The 20,498-nt window shown below is 41.2% G+C and overlaps 1 protein-coding gene across 1 annotated transcript in view; it reads left to right on the plus strand.

Moving 5' to 3' along the window:
- The first annotated feature begins 477 nt into the window (after positions 1-477).
- The window catches only part of LOC121949058 (contactin-associated protein-like 5), a 362,843-nt gene continuing 342,822 nt past the window's right edge, over positions 478-20,498 (plus strand). Inside the window, exon 1 of the mRNA XM_088082827.1 lies at positions 478-904. Coding sequence (XP_087938953.1) covers positions 790-904 — 115 coding nt within the window. The 5' untranslated portion in view covers positions 478-789. The remainder of the gene's footprint in view (positions 905-20,498) is intronic.

A 20,498-nucleotide genomic window follows, 5' to 3' on the forward strand; every position in this document is an offset into this window, starting at 1 on the left:
GCTCCGTGAGAAGAGCTGTCCAAGGCTGTGGTGCTGAACCCATCCACAGCCACAAACACTGTAGGTGTTGTTAGTATTTTAAATGCTTTATTTACATTTGAGTAAATGTAATATTTACATGTGTTACTAATGTAAATGTTGTATTGGCACGTGTAGGCTAACTGTAAATCCTTACACGTATAAACGGTTCAGAAGAATCAATTCCTGTTTTCCATTTGAAGGCTGACTGTTAATTAGTGGCTGATTCATGTCTGGTTTGTATGTTTGTTTTTATGTGGTCACATTATTGCTTTCGCATCGAACAGCAAGCTGTCATCACCGATGCAAACCGATTTAATTTTGAAGTGTGTGGCGAGAGAGCGGGCTGCTTTGTGTCCACAGCACGAGCGGCAGACAGTGACAATAACGCACACAACCAACCCACAGCATCCTCTCATGAGCTGTGTTCTGTTCCGTCGATTACTGTGTCAATTGTTGCTGCCCCAGCTCTCAGTCTTTGTGACTGTTGTCATTTTTCACAGATTCTTTCATAGTAAATATGTCGACATCACGCGCTGTCTCTGCTCAGCCAATAAAGAGTGGAATTGGGGGAGAGAGAGACATGCCAGCAGCCAGCGGGGGAGAGGGAGGGAGAGAGAGCTGGCTGTAGCTCCCAGTGAAGGAGTGTAAGAGTGACGACGTGGGATCATTTCACTCCTTCACACCACCTCAATCCCTCCCTGCTGGAATCGCGCTCCGGGAGGACACTCTGATCTGTGTTTGTTACCCACCGACTGCGGTCACTCGGATATGCAGCCCGGTCGTGAGCCCGGTCCCGAGGCCGGCTGGAACGTGGATCTATTGCTGCTAGTCTTTGGGCTTTGCATTGTGAACGTGTTCAGCGCTGCGTCCGCCGCCTCGCACTGTGAGTACCCTGCCTGCGTTCACCTACAGCTCACCTCCAATTTCACCTGCAGACTTTAGAGGCTGTATGTTTTCGATTTTGAAAATGCAGACTGGGGGGGGGCTGTGTCCTCGCGTCGTCGCTTGAGGAATTGTTTCTGATTTGACTGGAGGAAGCTCAGCAGAGGGTCTACCTTGTGAGGTGGTGTTATCTTGTCTTCAGCGAGCAGCAGAAACTCAAGATGAGATGAAGGTCTAGCATACACAACATGTCATGACAGCCAGCAGCCTCTCACTCTGCAGCAGAGACTTGTTTTTGTGGCAGAAGGCTGCTGATTTTAAGTCACTAGTCTGATAGCTTCATGTGACATTTCTTGAAAAACTAAAGCACTGCTGCGCTCACTGCTGCGCTCTTTATTAGACAGCAGGGGAAGTTTCCTCCGCCGCTGAGGAAAACTCGGGCTGCTGGACACACCTCTCACTCATTAATTCCTCCAAACTAATGCTTCCAACACAATAAATATAAGTAAACTATTAACCGTTTGAAACGTGAGAAAATTGTTTTGATTTCTTTTAAAAACATGGAAGACTACAATAAGCAACAAAAGAAGAAATGACCCCTAAATTAGCAAGACATTGGTAAGAAAAAAAGAAATTACCTGAAAATTAGTAAAAACACAAGAAAAGAACTAAGAAAGGATTTTAAAAAAATCAATCACGGCGAACAAGTCTTGGAAAATATCTCAGAAACACATAATAATTCTGTGACATCATTTTAATTATATTCTAATTATAAATATAGCTTCTTTTTCCTGAGACATTTTGCCAAGCTTTTTAGAATGCTGTTTTGTAAATATACTAATATCTTTTTTTTTTCTTCTCTCGGAGTGCCGACTAAAAAGCAGTAAGACAAGGTGGTCTGTGGTGGGTTACATACTTGAAAAAAGGGAGCCACAAAGTACCAGCTTACCTTGACATGGTGTAGGCTCAAGGTCTTTTGGAGAAGTCACAAGCACTCCTGTATAGGAGAGAAAAGGTTAAGAAGGAAAGAAAAGTAGGAAAAATCCTGATGCGTTTCAACTCAGTGGCCTTCGTCAGGGCATTGTCTACTAATTTGTTGCAATTTGTGGAAAATTTCTCACCAAGTTGTTCATTGCCTTTTGTTTTTGAAAGAAATTACACCAATGCGCTCAGAGTTAAAAAGGTTAAATACTTGTGAAAGGCATCTATAAGCAGCACACAAATAGTGACACTGCTCCAGGTTTCAAAGGGTTAAATTAAGTTTCAGGTCTATGTATATATTTTTTTTAATCTGACAGCAATAACAGTAAAATTAATTTTCATTTCCAAGTCATCACAAACCTTTGGCCCAATTAATCATCAAAATTCACGGATGCAAATTAACAATATGTTCTACTTTATTTCAGTACCCATGTGTTTGTGTTTCAATCAAATTATGCACATAATATCATAAGACAACATGTAACAATTTACCTTCAAAACAAAACATTAATTTGTATCTGTTGTTGTACCCAGAACTTATTCTCTGTTTTTATCTAAACCTCGGTGCAGACGTGCTGTGAAAGTCTACAGTGTGTATACTGAGCTGAGGATGACACCTCATACCTGAAACTGTTGAAATACCCATTAATGTTCTTACTGAAACTTCAAAATTTCCTTCACAGCATTTAAAGTACTAGCTGACCTGAGAACTTACCAGTTGGAATTTTTCAAATCGGTCAAAGAATGAGGCTACAGCACCCGTTTTTCATAACAAACTTTTTTTTACTCTCTAGTCACAAGGGGTTTCTCGTTTTTTGATTTTCCATGTAAACACACCCAAAACAATAGGTTAGGAGTATCAGATCTTAATATTTTTTCATACACAATTTTTTGTAAACCCCACAGGAATCCATGAAAATCCATGGTCATAGAATCATATTTCTCATAATTTCTCCCTAACAACACATTGGAAAATATATTTTCTAATTTATTCTTACTTCAGTATATCTGGTTATTAAGTGCATTATAAGGACCTGTATCACATTTTTGGTACCACTGGACTCAGAACAACTTGGATTTCAATAATGTGTTAATTGTTCCAGTGTATGTATAATATTAAGCTTAGTGCTGAAGTTATTTTTGTGATTTTTTTCGTCTTTCAACAATGTCATCAAGGCATGATAAATTTCAGATATTGAAAATTTTGATTTTGACATGTATAGCCACATGTCTAGAAAACTAACATAGGGTGTTTTTAACAGGAAAAGTATATATAGGGCTTAGAACAAACCTCAAGTAAAAAGCCACTGGCTTCCTGCTCAAAAGCTCTGAAGCGTTTTCTACACACACACACAAACATATATATATATATATATACACACCCTTTATTTAACCAGAAAAACAAAAGCTTTTAAAACAAAAGTTTCAGACAAACAACATGGAACAAAAATACAAAATCAACCTATACAACTCTAAAACAAACAATAGAAAACACAAAATAAAGTTACCACAAGGAAGGACTAAAAAGTATGCTAGCATACGCTACAAATAAAAAATAAAAACAAGACAGTTTAAACAGCAGCTCAGATGCACTCTGACATCGGCATATACAGGATGACAAGCAAAAGTCCTGAAGCAGAGCTTTGAAACGGCCATGAGGAACCAAAGAGTGCAGCTTTAAGTCTTTCTGCATGAGATTCCATATATATGGAGCAGCCTACATAAAGGCTCTTTTACTAAACTCTGTAGGAACCCTTGGTAACCCGAGGTATAGACAATAAGAACAAGTCATGTGAATACAGAGCATAGACATTTTCAATTTTTTGCTTAATGTAGATGCATAAAATGTATAATGAAACTATATTCATGTTTTGAGGCAATTAGCTCTCAAAATAAATACCTTGACTGTTATCTCCATTTCCATGGAAACATACAGTCTGTTTAATTCCTGGAACATAATCAGTCACATCAGTAGATTCCTATATGAAATGAAACGTGATTTACTACTCCTTAGCACCTTAGTAATGACCTAGCAACAGACACATTTGCACAAGTTGGCCAGTGGACTGAAGAGGGACCAGAAGTCCCTCTTCAGTCCACTGAAGGGAGGGACTAGCCTGCTTTCAAGAGATCCTGGGGTTTCCCAAGCTAAATAAATACAGCTAAATAAATACACCAGATATAAACACAGAAATGTTTAGCTTGCTCGGTTTTATTACAACCGAGATATGTGCAGACAAAAAAATCATTTTCCATAAACAGATTTAGCAATTACCCACAAACTGTACCTGTATTTTTAAGCTAGTAGCTCTGTAACATGGCACAGCTGACGGCGGATGTCAGAGGATGACAAACATTTCCAATAACTCAAGAGCAAGGTAAAGTCCAAAAGTCACAATAAATGAAAAAAGATGTCATCATTTTCAAAATCCATAAATGTTGTTAAGTAGCGACATATTTTGCTCCTTGATGCTGTTTAGCCTTAAACGTTTCACTGCGGTCCCAATTATACATAGCCTATATAAGTATCCTATGCATCATACCCAGATCTGGACTGAGTGGTTTTTAGTTTGCAGATAAGTTTGTTTCTGGTCATGCAAACAAATGTCACTTTATGTCAGTGTTTATACGTATCTGTGCAGAACATGGTGGTTTATGCTGATAATGTCTTCTGTGTGTTAGTTTATAGTTGTACACCATTAGTGAGGTGGCCAATCATATTGGTCAAAACTATTTGTTGTATAGATAATCAATAAAGTTACAGGAATAGTAACAGTGAAATACATTTTGAGTTGGGAGCCATTATTGTCTCTGTAACTCAGGAGAGACTCAGCAGCCAGATATTGTGCATCATGCAAGAAATGATATATGAACAATTTTGCATTATTTTTAAAAAAATTCTTTTTATATTTTTTAACAGATAATATATACACAACACCCCCTCCCCCACTCCAATAATAATAATAACAATAATAATAATACAAAATTAAATTAAGTTAAAAATAATAATAATATAGAAATTAAAAAAAAATATATGCACATACATACCAATGTAAGACGGAGGATTAGGGCCACATTAAGGAAAAAAAAAAAAATTATTTACGAGATTAAAGTCATTAGTTACGAGAAAAAACTCACTATTAACAAGAAAAAAAGTCATTATTAATGAGAAAAAAGTCATTATTTACAAGATTAAACTCATTATTAACAAGAAAAAAGTCATTATTAACGAGAAAAAAAGCCATTATTAATGAGAAAAAAGTCATTATTTATGAGATTAAACTCATTATTAACGAGAAAAAAGTCATTATTAATGAGAAAAAAGTCATTATTTACAAGATTAAACTCATTATTAACGAGAAAAAAGTCATTATTTATGAGAATAAAGTCATAGTATTCAAACCTGCTGCTTTTGGAGACCATTGTCAAAATGAGGGCTACGGAGGATTTGTTTCTTGAGACACAACAAAACCCCTCTGAATAGCCCGTATATGCATCCAACGATAACCCTGCAGTTGACCAGTTTCAGCCATTTCCCCCTCCAGAAAAGCAGCAACATCCTCCAAGTCCGACTGGTTCTTTCACCGGAAAAGATGCAATTTCTTGCATATTCTTTTTAAAGTCCTGATACTTATGATAATGTGATGCTGATGTGCCAAAAGATTAAGTATCTCCTTGTTTGTGAAACCTATCCTAAAATACAACTCAACCAAATCCTCTGTAGCCCTCATGCTGTGTGTGTCTCCAAAAGCAGCAGGTTTGAATATTATGACTTTATTCTCATAAATAATGACTTTTTTCTCGTTAATAATGAGTTTAATCTCGTTAATAATGAGTTTAATCTCGTAAATAATGACTTTTTTCTCATTCATAATGACTTTTTTCTCGTTAATAATGAGTTTTTTCTCGTTAATAGACTTTTTTCTCGTTAATGAGTTTAATCTCGTAAATAATGACTATTTTCTCATTAATAATGACTTTTTTTCTCGTTAATAATGAGTTTTTTCTCGTAACTAATGACTTTAATCTCGTACATAATTTTTTTTTTCCTTAATGTGGCCCTAATCCTCCATCGTACCACTGTATACATACACATGCAAAAGATAAATAAATAAATAAATAAGTAATAATAATAACCATAAGACAAATGGACAAACATTACATAGTACACCTTATTTAAGACAATCTACAATGACAGTGGCAATCCCAAAGAAAACGAGTACAGAGTAGCGTTCTCCCATTTTTTCTTTCCTTTTTTTAAAAAAAATATATATTTATATTTATTCTAGGCTTGATCATCCCACTGTGTTAAGTCCTTCAAATTATGAAAATAAGTTAAAAAGGGTCCCCATACCTCATTGAATTTTGATTTGTTTCCCTGCAAGGTATACTTTATTTTAACCAACTTTACATGAAACAATACATCTTTCAGCCACCTAGCATGACAGGGGGGGACTGCATGCCTTCCAGTTTAACAGAATGAGACGGTGTCCCAGAAGTGTTGTGAACGCAATCACACTGTGTATGTTTAATGACTAGTTTAAATTAACCCCAGACAAGGCAGGCTAATGGGCTGAGCATCGATAGCGATACCGTATACTTCCCTTAGAGAGCCAAACACTGCTTCCCAAAAGTCATGAAGGCTGGGGCACACCCAGAACATATGGAACAGAGAGGCAGATGCTGCCCTATACTTGTCACAAGTGGGGTCAACATTAGGGTATATCTTTGCCAGTTTGGTCTTGGAAAGGTGGGAGCAATGAACTATTTTAAATTGAATAAGGCCGTGCCTGCAGCATGGGGATGATTTATGCACCTCTTTTAGAATTGCCTCCCACAGATCATCAGGGAAAGGGCTGCCCAAGTCTTGTTCCCAGACAGTTCTTAAATTACCCAAAGGTTGCATGCTCAAATTGTTTATTAAAAAATACATCTGAGTGATAGCTCCCTTTTGGTTAAGGTTTAAGGATAGTAGTTCATCTACCACAGTAGATGGTGGTTCACTGAGAAACTGGGTATAGCCTTCCCTGATCTGTAGATAGCGAAAAAAGTGAGGGGAGCTGTGAGAAATTTTTTCTGAGAGTTGATTAAATAAGGCAAACAATCCATCAGTATATAAATCCTTAATACAGCGGATTCCGTTTGAGTGCCATGCTCGTAAGGCCAGGTCAAGTTTAGCAGGAGTGAAAAGGTGGTTGGATGAAATGGGTGCCAGGAAGGATGGACCCTGCAGGCTGAATTTCTTACCAAACTGTGTCCATATTTTTATGGTCTGACAACTTATTGGATGGAATTATTCAGGCAATTTACATTCCATGTGGTAAACTGAATTTTCCTATCACAAAACCTAATCATGAAGGGCACATAAGTCCACCAGATGTGAAATACATGAGACATAAGGCAATGCATACAAATAACATAATGACAAAACAACCAAGAAGAATGTTGACCCATCTTCCCACCCCGAAGGCACCTACCCAAACTAGGCACACTAGCCCTTTAAACCTTGAAGTCTGCTTATAGAGCATCAAACTTGCTACTCTAACTTCTTGTAGCTCCTCCAGTTAACTATAAACACTCATATGTGGAGGGGAAAACAGAAACCTGCACAATCACCCAATCCCACACACACGTATTCACATATACGTATGTGCACATAACACAGATGCCTTCTTCACCTGGGAAGAAAGAAAAGGACAAAGGAAAAAAAAAGAATAAACAATAATAATAATAAATAAATGCAGAAATAAATAAAGAAAAATAAATAGCGAAAACATTAAAAAGTCAATAAATGCTAATGAGTAGTAAATAAATAATTATATGATAATAATAACAAAAAAATAAAAACAAAAGGGGTAAATAAATCATATTCAATGTTTCCACTCCGAATTATTGATTACCATTACTTAAGTAAAGGAAGAAAGGGGTGAGTACATGTGTAAGGCTGACTGGTACTACCAGGGGTCCATACAGTAGTGGCAGTAAACAGTGAATGAAATCAACCCTGTAGCCCTTGTTGACCACAGGGTACATGAAAGAGCGCAGGATATGGGAAATTTATGAAATATGCGCAACTGAAAGAAGAAAAAAAACCATTCAATATCCATTAGAATCTTGCATGGCTGTTACTTCACACATGTGAACCAAGGGGAAGCTGTCCAGCAAGCACCATAATAGTCACAGGCCACGACGAGCAACATGTGTGTGGTGTTTGGTCAAAAAAGATAAGGCAGAACAGTTCCTCAGTCATTATTACCTGCGGCCCCAGTCTCCTCGGCGGTGTCCATTGGGGCTGGCATGACATTCTTGGTGATGAGAGTGAAGCATCTTGTGGCAACTTGAACCCCTGCTGGGCGCAGTTGAATGTGAAAAGGAGAGTGGCCGGGTGTAACAGGGAGAATTTTGATCCTGTCAGATGGAGTAGTTTTTTTCGCCAGAGTGAAGGCAGCCCGTCTTCGAGCCAGGTCCGTGCTGTAGTCCGGGTAAATGCTTATCGTATTCCCTCTGTATGTCAGGCGACAAGCACGTTCCAAAGACAGGCAGAGAAGTAGTTTCTTCATCTGAAAATGGTGCAGGCAAGCAATCATAGCTCTTGGTGGACCAGATGGACTAGATGGCCGAAGTGCGCGGTCAGCGCAGTCCACCGCGAGTTTGTAGAAACTGTCTGCACCAAAAATCTCAGTTAAGGCGGCTTCCATAAACGCAGTAGGATGGTTTCCTTCAGCTTTCTCGGGGATCCCGACAACTCGGATACTTTGTCAGTAGGATTGGTTCTCCAGATAATCCAGTCGGGCTTGTAGCCTCTCGTTCTGAGCCTTTAAGGCAGTGTGGTCAGATTCCAGCTGGCCAACTCTCCTGTCCACCGTGGATAAGCCATCCTCAGTATCCTGAATCTTCTGACTGTTAGCAGGAACTGTAGCATTTGAAGCAGGAATGGAGATACGCAGTTCAGCCAGGATTTCTTCCTTCATTGTTGCAACATCGCAGCGAATGTCACTTAGGAGACTTGTCAGGTAATTCTGCGCAGAGTCCTCAAGCATCATTGTTGTTGTTGTTGCTACTGCTAGTTTTAACTAGTGCTGGTGGGCTGTTGGTCGCAGGCTTGTTGGTATTGGATCTGGTAGGCAGGTTTGCACTCATTTTGTTGAGGTGAGGCACCAGGAGGCTGAACACAAACAACTTAGTGTTCTATGTGAGTTCCTGCAGGTCGAATGGGGTGGTACAATTACCAAGAGAATGAAATGTAATATAGAGGAGCTACATTGAGACCTCTTCAGGCCGTCATTACACCGGAAGTCTCCTAAGTCTCCTAAGTGACCTTCTTATTTATTTTTATTCATTTTTTTTTTTTTTACCTTTTGATTTTTTTTCCAGATTTACCTTTTTTTTTGATGTTTGCTTTTCTCTCAGGGAGAAGAAAATTATACGAGTGATTGAGGGTAGAGATGGTTATTTTGGCACCAAAGATCAGAACTTTCAAAACATTTAGTCACTTCCGCACGGAGTTCGAGACCGGTTTTGAAATGTCACATAATTATGTCAAACCCAGACAAAATGTTGTAAACTCAAGGACTATGGGAAATGCAGTGCTGTGTTGATAAAATTGAGAGCGATTTGTGAGGATTGTGCTACAGTTGATGAATAGATAGATAGATAGATAGATAGATAGATTGATAGATATTGTGTTGATTATATATGTTATTATTATTATTATTATTATTATTATTATTATTATTATTATTATAATCATCCTGTGTGTGGTCACAGAAAGTTACACAGACACTCACATTCATATCACGCAGTGCAAATTCACCCTTTAAAACTTAAAAAAATTGGTGTGATTTCTTTCAAAAACATGGGAGAGAGATATAGGGGTACACTTCATGTCAAACTAATTTTGACAGGTGTGACGAATCGTCATCCAATGATATGTCGCCACGTCATCAAGTCCCCTCCCATTGGCTGTTCCTTCTTTTTCCCACGCTTTCCCCACCCATTTTCCCACGGTACCCCAACCATACCCTAACCAATTAGAAGCGAGTAAGTGAGACGAATAAATGGTGCGGCTTTGTGGTATTGTTGTGTACAGTGTACAGATCTTGAGAGAAAGAAAGGATTTGAAGAAAACAGGGAACTAAAAAAAAAAAAATGGCGTATCAATTTATAAAAGCAGTTTTAACGAACATGTTGTGTAACTTGATGAAAGAGCAGTATGGCAACTTTTCGCTTTATCTTCTGGACCGTACGGATGAGCCTAAGGTTAGAAGAAACATGGTGGAGGATCTAGACCGTTTGCACATGGCCGAGTTCCTGATTACATTTTTTACTGATCGTGGGGCTATGGAGGTGGCTGTGCAGACGTTGAATGCGATCGGATGCAACTATCAAGCGCAGCTGATTAGGATGGAAGATTTGAAGTGGAAAAGGAAGGAAGATGAGTGGACGTCCGGGGTGGAGAGTCAGATGCAGAGTAAATGGAAAGAGTAAGTATTTGTTCATTCAAACTCCTTAAGGCGAACCAATGAGAGGGGGGGTGGGGTTAAGGATGAGCCTATGAGAACAGTGGGAGGTGTTTGGAGATGTTGAGAAGTGGATAAAAAAGGGGTTTCTGTTCATTCTTTCATTTTACTTTGTACTCAGCATGAATCTGCAAATACTGGAATCAGTTCGAATGGACGACGCGGTTTCTAGACCATTGGATGAAGATGAGGAGCAGCCTGCCAATTGGTCCTCGTCGTTGCTCAGTCATACGCCTGTAACGGTCTATCAAGACGTTACTGAGGTACCGGGCGCTCCAAAGAAGAAGAAGAGGTGTCTGATGTATCTGTGCCGTACCCAGATGCCACCGTCAGGAGCTCTGCATGAAGAATGGTCTTTATGACCACGGATGTCTGGATCGTGGGGTTATGTGTTCAAGTACGAGGTGGGCAAGTTGTGTTTGTACCAGTTGGGTGACGGGGAAAGTCTGAGTCCTTCAACCAACATGACGGTGTTGACCGTCGAGGATTGGGCGGTGATGAAGACGATGTTAAGGATGGTGATTTCTACGAATAACAAAGATGTGAGTGCGGAGAAGCGTGATGAAGACAACGTGGATGTTGATGCGACGGGGGTGTCTGATAAAGAGAACGAGGATGTCGATGAGATGATGTCTGAGACAGGGTATGGTTCAGAGGAAGAGGAGGAGAAGGAGGAGGAGAAGGAAGAGGAGGAAAAGGGGGAGGAAGAGGATGTTGAAGATTTTTCAACGCGGGAGATGGGGAAGAGACTGCGTAGCGAGAGTGAGAGTGACAGTGAGACTCCTGATTGGGTAAAGCGTCCGAGGATGGGCATTCAGTTTAACGACAACGAACTGTCTAAGACGAAAATCATCTTGGGGTCATTGTGGCAATCCAAAACCATACTCTCAGGCAAATGGATGACTCATGCCAGTGTGCGTTCAGACAATCCGGAAGGGAGGAGATCGGCCGACATTTTTGTTTTGGAGAAATTTAATCCTGACTGCGGACTATTCCGCACCGTTTTAGTCATACCTGCGACAGAATGGCTCGACAGGATGCTGGAGATAAAGGAGAGGATTTCAACCCTTTTTCAGAGTTGTCACAGTTGGAAAGAAGCGGTGGTGGTGAGAAAATCTCTAAAGTTTTGAGCCCCTTATTTTCTCTGAGAGAAAAAAAAAACACGCGAACCACGCCTTCCACTTTCAAGCCACACCCTCCTTCTGGTTTTATAAAGAACACGGTCATTGCCGAGGCAGTGTTTGAGATGGACAGCACTGGACAGAAGCACATCCTCCGTCCTCGCGTGCTCTTCCGTTCTTCTTCTTTTTCCGAATTTACTTAGGAGGACAAAATTGAGGAGGACAAAAACAATGAGGACGGTGTTGATGGATGGATGGCTGATTGGGTCGTTGATACCATCAAATCTGCCGTTTATCATTTGCTCAACCTGACTATTCGCAAGTACCGCATCGATCAGTGCTATGGGTGTATGATCAATCATCCTAGCCAGAGACAGCACGAATGCTTGGAGGTGTTGGAGGACGATTTTTTTCTGGAACACTATCACCATTTAAAGAAAAGACTCATCATCCCTTGCTTTATTCCTTCCATTCAACGTTTGCTGATGAACCAACAAGTCCACATGACTGATTTCAGAGTCCAGGCCATGGCAGAGACTCTCCTGCATGAGTTGAGATCGGTGGACTCTGTCAGGGTGCTCTAGTCCCTTCCGCTGCGACTTGAACGCTGGCACTTATAGCCTCTTCCTCTACACCGACTGCGTCCAGTTTCAAACGGTCGGTGATAGCTACTCACCCCTGCTGGGTGTAGTGAACGTGAAAGGCGAATTCGGAGACGTGGTCAGTCTCAGGTATAATATGGTGCATTACCTGCCTGTTTCGAAAAACTACATCAAAACCATCCACATTGAAATTAAAACGGATAGCAACAAGTACGTGGACTTTGTTTACGGGAAAAACGATCGCCAAGCTGCACTTCAAACCCGTTCAGCGTTCTCTGCTGGTTCAATAAAAAGATGGCCACGCTACGCCTCAACGAGGATCCTCATCCTTTTTGTCAGATATTATGAAAGTCAAGTGGGAGGGTGTCTACCCGGTTTTTACGGAGCCCGGTGATGTACGGGAGAGGTATAGGTTCTATCTTTTCAAAATTGTTTCGTTTCGTATCTCCTCTACTGAAGACGGGTTTTGCCGTGGCAAAACCTCATCTTAAAACAGCCGCCACAAACATAGTGGCCGACACGGTCAAAAGAGTGATGGGAAATTATGGTCTTATCTCGTAGGACGAAGAAATGCCCGCCGAGCGATAGAGTTTTTTCCTCTAAAAAATGAGCAAAACGTAAAAGAGGCAAATCAGTCAAGGGTGATGGTGTCGAGAGAAGGAAGTCTGCTCAGAGCTCCAATATCTTTTAAGAATTAGAAAAGGAAGAAAGAAAAACATGTCTCTTTTACACCAGAAATCACCCGAGTGCACCCTGGCTGAACTGGATCTATTTTCTGCTCTTATGACACAATTATCCATAGAGGACAAAAAATATCAAGAATGTCAACCCCTCTCAGTGCTGAGTGACAACTCTCCCATCGAATTCTTCATCCCTGGAGACGGTGAAAAGTATCTTGATCTGAACGATACCTTGCTACATCTCAGAGTGAAAATTACAGAGAAGGATGGATCCGAGATCCCCGCTGATACGGCCGTAGGACTCATTAATTATCCTCTGAATACTATTTTCAGCCAATGCGACGTTATTCTGGAAGATAGATTGATTTCACAGTCCAGCGTCACACATCCTTACAGAGCCATGATCAAGACTCTGCTCAACTATTCTGAAGATACGTTAAAGAGTCAATTCAGCGCCGGTCTATTTTACAAAGACACTGCTATAGATTTGATAGTCACGTCAAACGGGCCTAATAGAGGTCTTACTCAAGTGGACCTGCTGGGCCCCCTTCACGCCGACATATTTTTCTGCGAGAGACTTTTGCTGAACTCGGTAGATTTGAGAATTAAACTGATACACAGCAACGATGCCTTCTGTCTGATGGGAACACGCATCTCAGAGTTTGCCCTGAAGATAGCGGCCGCCTCCCTGTTTGTCAAAAAGGTCACAGTTTCCCCGGCCATCAGGTTGGGTCATGAGACAGCCCTGTTGAAAGAAAATGCCCTCTACCCCCTCTCACGCGTGACAGTGAAAACCTACTCCATCCCTGAGAATTCCAGGATCTGTAACCAAGAGAACCTCTTTCTCGGAGCGATCCCCAAATACGTTGTTCTCGGCATGGTCCACCACAACGCCTTCACAGGCAGGAGGGACCTGTCACCCTTTAATTTCAAACATTATGATATGGAGTACCTGGCGCTCTGTCAGGACAGCCGACAGATTCCTGCTAAAGCCTTTCAACCCCAGTTTGATAGAGGGAATTCAGTCAGAGCCACGGGGGAGACACCTCAAAGATTTACCTCTGAGTATCGATCGCAGAGAATTTAATGAGGGGTATGCTCTGTTTGCTTTCAATCTCGAACCGACCGATGACACAGATGCCCTGTCTCCCGTTTCCAACGGAAATTTAAGGCTGGAGATGAGATTCAGGGTCCCCCTACCTCAGACCACCACACTCATCGTCTATGCTTGTTACAATTCCATTCTGGAGATCAATGCTAAAAGACAGGTGCTGGTGGATTATTATTAAAATAAAATGAAATAAAATAAACTGAAATGGATAATCGTCAGCTGGAACATCTTTTGCATCAACTGCTGGGAGATTCTGCGGGGTGTGGGCTTCTGACCAGCTACCCTTACTGAAGCCTGAGTTTCGAGCTCCCACCTACTTCGTCGTCAACACTCACTCCCTCACACCTGCCTGGAAAACACTGGTTAGCTCTAGGACGGCTCTGCCACCTTTTTTGACTCTTACGGACACCCCCCTGATTTTCCACACTACCCCTCCAGCATCTTGGAGTTTCTGGAAAATCGTTCAGAGAAAATACTGCACCATGACCGTACCGTCAGCTTCAACACCCTCTGTCCATCATTTGCGGGCAGCATTGTGTTTTTTATCTCTGCCATAGGGCCTGCGGATTATCTTATGAAGAAATATTGTCTCTCTATGACGCATTTACGCCTTAAGAAACGATCGTACGGTATCTCATTTTGTGAATAATTATCGAAGCTGCCTGGTTCGACGTCGAAGAGGTCTGAATTTTTATCACGGGGCCTGCTCTTTACAAATGTTTAGAGATGTGTGTAAAACGCTTGTAAAACGCATGTAGAACGCATGTAAAAAAAAACCAAAGAACAATAAACATTTTAACGAAAAACATTTTTTTATTTATTTATTCTGCAGAAACGTATACCACTGTGTGTGTGTGTGTGTGTGTGTGTGTGTGTGAAGAATAAAACAATAAAAACATTTTTTAAATCAATCCAACGTCGTCTATTTGGGGGATAGGATTATTCTTCTCTTTGAACGTAGACGGGGTGTTTTTTCTCCAAATTCCTCTTCATCTTTATCTTCGATCATTTTGAGACGCCTGTATTGCTCACGTGCAAAACGGTTACTCAACATAGATAAGGGGATGTTTACTTCAGCCAAGGTATTTAGGAAACTTATCCATCCTTTTGGAGGAGACTGAGTTTTTTTTATAAGTCTACGAGAGGTTTTTGAATAAATCCATGATATGAGAACCTTTTACTACGTTCCCCCTATAAACAAATTCGCCCCTCGAGGTCCAGCCCCCATCGCCTTCCGATAATTTCCGCATAATGTACCGTGCATTTTTACGGGAGCGTGGGGATAGATTTTTCATGACCTCGCTCACCACATCTCCTGATGATTCCAATACAGGATCCGGTGTCTGGGCAGATGCAGACACAGTCCTGTCAGTCCCGTCAGTCCTGTCAGATGTTTGGACGGATGTGGACGTAGATTCAGGAGGGTGATCAAGCAGGTGTTCAGGTTGCAGACGCTGCAGACACAGAGTAATCCTACGTTCATCATTCTGACCTTGTCTCATAAGAGTGAGATATCTGTGCAACAAAGCTTCATACCTCTTCAGTTTTTCATAGGAACTTATCCCCTTCTCATTGAATATCCTTCTCATTCTTTCATCCAAATCATCTTCAGCCATCTGTCTGATGGAGGTGGAGGAGGAGGAGGAGGAGGATTCTGTTCGGGTGAGCCTGTTCATCTCATGGGGTAAAATGAGAAACATTTTGTTCACCTTGGCCATCTTTTTTTTTCCTTCTATTTTCTCTGAATCAAGCCTCCTAAAAGATTCCCGATAAGAGGTATGGCTGCTGACAGCAGAGGAAAAATAAATCCCCCCGTCTGTTTCTTCAAAACCCAATGTTTACGTTTCAAACTAGTTTTCTTATTGGCCAGCAGTCTGATGATTTTTTTGACGTTTCAGTTTTTTGTATTGAGAAGTAGAGAGGGGAATGTTCCCCTTTAAAAGATTTAAAGCTATCTCACACAACGCCTGGAGAAAGTCGGGGGAGCAGTGGGCTATGATATCTTTACGTTTCTGAGGCGTGGTGTGGTACAAAGCTTTTAGTAAGACGGCCTTCCTTTTTATACACTGTGACATGATGACCTACTTGGCTTTAGGCAGGTAGACGACGGGCCACTGGTCAGGAAGTAAACCACTCCTCAGTCTGTATCTTTCTGGACAGGATGGTGTGAGATCCAGGATTAAATACCCGTAGGGTTCTTTGGTGGCATCTTCAAAACTTGCCAAGAAAAAGGCTTTTTGTGAAGGAAAAATTTGACGAGCTAGAATATTCATCTGTAATTTGTCTCTGGGGTTTTTAAACAACACCATATAATTGCTGTTTAAACTGATAGTACGGCTGTATTTACCCTGATGAAATACATTCTGAGTCAACATCATGACCGACATATTTTTATGATGTCGGTATTGTGTGAAAATTTTAACCACCTCAGGATGATCAGAGGCTTGAAAAATAACATCATCCAGGATGACCAGAGTATCTTCAAATTCCTCAAAAGAATCAGGCAGCCCTTCGATGAATTTAATCTTTTTATTCATTTTCTGCAGTTCATTGTACATAGGCTGGAATGAAGTAAAAATCCACACAATTTTCTGAGGTACAGTATTCATCACACGTTCACAGTTTTCCAGTACAGTTTTTACAAAATAACTTTTCCCACAGCTGCTGGGTCCCACTATAAGACATGAAAATGGCATTTTCAGTCTACCTTTAATTTTCATTACGACTTTTTTCTCTGTTTTGGTGTGGTAGGCATAACTTTTGGGACCCGATGCTGCAAATTCCTGAATTGTGTCACCCCCCCAACTCGTCCGTCAAATCCCCCAAATAATTACCCAACTCCAGAGGGGTCTCTCCATCTTTCAGTGCATAGATCAGACTGTCTGTGTCAGTATATAATACATTTTGTTGCAACATTTCTAAATAATCGTACAACTTTAGACGTCCGTAGGCGGTGGTAAATGCAGCTATAAAGATGTTGTTTGACCTACCGGAGGGTACGACGCTGCGTTCGTTATAACTCCACTGAATCAGAGCTACATCAACCTCTTTTTTTGTCAGTAAGAAAGACAAGTGTCTGAGATCATACTGACCCGAAAATGCATTGTTGAAAAACTGATCGGGGGTTTTGATGAGACTGGTTTGTACCAGATTGGTTCTCTGTGCAAACTTACCCCAGACGCTGTTAAGACACAGCTTAGACACCTGCCTCTTGGCAGGGTTTACCTGAATTTTTTCAGGATCTAATCGGATGCCTTGACGCTTCTCGTACTCTGCAATGTATTGTTTTTTCTTTGCCTCATCATTCTGTACATCGGGAGGGTAACCTGAAGCTTCCTGCTTACCTTTTAGAAAGGAGTGTATGTAGTCAACAAAGATGCCACTGCCACTCTGCTCAAAATGCCACACCTCTGTGATTTTACCCACCCTGTAACCCAGCTCTAAGGCTTTGTTTAACTCGACGGTCACCCAGACCCCCGTCAGAGCTCTGGCCTCTTCATCGTGAGTGCAAGAGCCGGGAGAAACGTAGCTCTTCATGAACGTTTTTACCGCCTCGTTTGATTTTTTCATTGCCGTCCACACGTGCTCCCTCATCACTATTAGTACGGACACCGTAACGTTCGTCAACTCCTGCAATCTCGCCTCACTAGAGGCGTGCAGATTGCCAAAGGGAGCGTCTGTCAGAGGACAGATTTCATCGGGCCTGTAGCACGTCAGCAGCCGTGAAAATAGCACCCCTGGAACTCCCAGACCCATTGCGCATTATCTCTCAGCGCATAACCGTCTACAAAGTACGGACCGATCTGACGTTCCCCCCGGTTTAAAACATGATCGATGGAGATTTTTTGAGAATGCGCTAACCACTCCAACCACTGGATGGATGCGTTTGAGTATGTTTTGGATCGACGTCTGTAGTTGTCTGGCGAAGGTATGGCCAGAGTTTTTTCAGGCAGGAAACTGGTGAGAAACACCTTCATACACGCCGAGGCTATGGTAACGCAGCTAAAAGGATCCACACGCGTTTCACTGATAAATTGGTCTCTGAATTTCACGCAACCCTCCCTCAGAATATCAACGTCGTTTTGACAGTAGTACAGAGACTCCTTTTCAAAGTTAAAAACACCTTGAGAGACCTCTCTGTACCAATTGTAAAACTCTTCCTGCTCAGCAGAGGACATGCATTTTACGTCGTAATCGGAGGGAGGCGGGTAAGGACCTGTGTAGTTTAACCTCTCCTGCGAGCTGAATTTGTGAGGAAAATGACCCTTGGATTTATCCTCAAAACCTAACGCCTTGGGCATAGCTCTGAGACGCATGGTGAGGAAAGACAGAGAGTCGATGAACCTTAACTGGAAATCAGATTCTGTGAAGCTGATAATTTTATTACCTTGTATGATTATAGAGGGAGTCATACCCTCTCCCACCAGGTAACTAAGACTCAAGTAACTGTCAAATCCTTTAGCATTGTGTGCTATAAACGTAGCCTCTCTGTGTTTGACCCACCTGAAATGTTTGACAAACTTTTCAACGCAGTCTAGACCATAGGCGTTCCACTTTGTACATACCAGATACAGTACATGTACACCTTGCGGGGAGACGTGTGTTTCAAAATCGTAGAAGAATATAGCGTCTGTGTATTCTTCTTCAGCCTTCAGAGGTCGCATGAACACAGGTGCCTGCCTGAGGGAATTTCAGAGTCCTTGAGCTTCCCCCAGCAGGTTCTATATCTATCAGCTTTGCACTTGTGCTGCTCCTAGCGGCGTGAGATGAGATGTTTACAGCCGAGGCATTTGTACATCTGTCGGCACATACTGAGATTAGAATTAGAGAAAGGTCTAGGCTGTTTGTGTTTCAAGTAAGCTGGTGTTACTTTGCTTGTTTGTTGCAGTCTGTGCAGAATACAGCGTCAGAATAATGAGTAGCGCAGTCGGGGTTGAGACAGAGATTGCAATGATCGAGACAGAAGTGTTTCTCGTGGGACTTGTAGCCCCTGTGACAGTAACTGCATACGTATGGGACTCCTAAAAGAGCTTTTAGATTTTTTATATCGTAGTAGTGGTTTTGAAACAAGAAAAGATACAAGGGATGAGGTGACTTGGGAAAATCTGTTTCAACCGGTTAAAGAGTTCGATCCTCAGATTGTCGGCAATACACCACAATTTTATGATTCAGTATCTGTTCAAATCTGCCTATGTCGCTAAGGGTTGCTTCCGTCTGATCGTTCAGGCCTGCTAAATGTTGCAACTCTCTACCGCGTTCGTGGGCTTGACTATCTGTAAAATTGGGATTTGTGAGATGAGCCAAGTTGACGGCGAAGCAGAGACGGTCATTTTCATTGTTTATCACATACAGGTGAGATCGTTTCAGGTTTATGATTTCGTCTAGCAGCGCCTCGTGGATTTTGCATCACTTCAACGACTATTTCTAGACAGGAGCCTTCGTTGATCTGCCCGTTAGATTGTATCAACCTCGCTAACAAGCCTTCAAAAGCCGACACTATGTTATTATCGTCTTGATCATCGTATTTAATGGTAATGTGATCTCGCACGTTTTCACAGATTATCTCTATCTGTATGATGTTGTTACGTCTAACCTCGGGTCTGACTCTCTCTACTAGATCTGTAAGGTTTTGCACAACGTCTAAATAAAATTGAGCAAGATCAGGTACATCTCCGAGGGGAGGAATGTTAAAGATGCTTCTTATTTCCAAATTGTTAAAATCCTCGTGACGCGTTACAGTTTCATTCTGATTTTGTGAAGGATTTTGAAACTCTGTCCCTACCAGAGACCCCCCATTCTGATTTTGAGAATATGACTCTAACAAAGGATCAGACTGCAGCTGCTGCTGCTGCTGCTGCAGCTGCTGCTGTTGCTGTTGCTGTTGAAAAGACTCTGTCTCAACACTTTGACAGGTGTGACGAACATGATGGAGAGCATCTTCTATAAGTCAGACTGGGTCATTTGTTTGTTCAACATGTTGTACAGCTTCACGCAATGCAAACGGAATTATTCAGAGTCGCGATTTAATTCATTAATAGCTTCAAGTAACGCTTCAGGAATACTGCGTTGGTCAGAGTCGTGATTTAATTCATTAATAGCTTCAAGTAACGCTTCAGGAATACTGCGTTGGTCAGAGTCATGATTTAATTCATTAATAGCTTCAAGTAACGCTTCTGGAATACTGTGCTGGTCAGACATGATTTTTTCCCACAGGAAAAAAAAAGAAAAGAGAAATGTCACACCTTATGTGTCTTGAGCTATTGTCACTAATGTCTGGATGGTTGCATTATACATATCAATGATTCCTTGAAGGAATAACTGCTTGCGGTCCTTGTTGTGGTTGTTGTTGTTTGCTCCAGCCAGTCTCCTTCCCAGTCTCCTTTGATGTTGTTTGATCAACGACAATCTGCGACGACGTCTTCGTACTGCTTCTGTTGAAAAAAATAAAAATAAGAAAATATATATTCATATATATATATATATAAATATATATATTTATATATATATATATATATATATATATATATATAGCTAAAAATATTTAAAAGATGACTCATTAAAAAATCACCTCCGGCTCTTCT

Source organism: Plectropomus leopardus, chromosome 10 (genome assembly GCF_026936395.1).
Source record: "Plectropomus leopardus strain MGB_pleo_1.0 chromosome 10, ASM2693639v1, whole genome shotgun sequence".
Lineage (NCBI taxonomy): Eukaryota > Metazoa > Chordata > Actinopteri > Perciformes > Serranidae > Plectropomus > Plectropomus leopardus.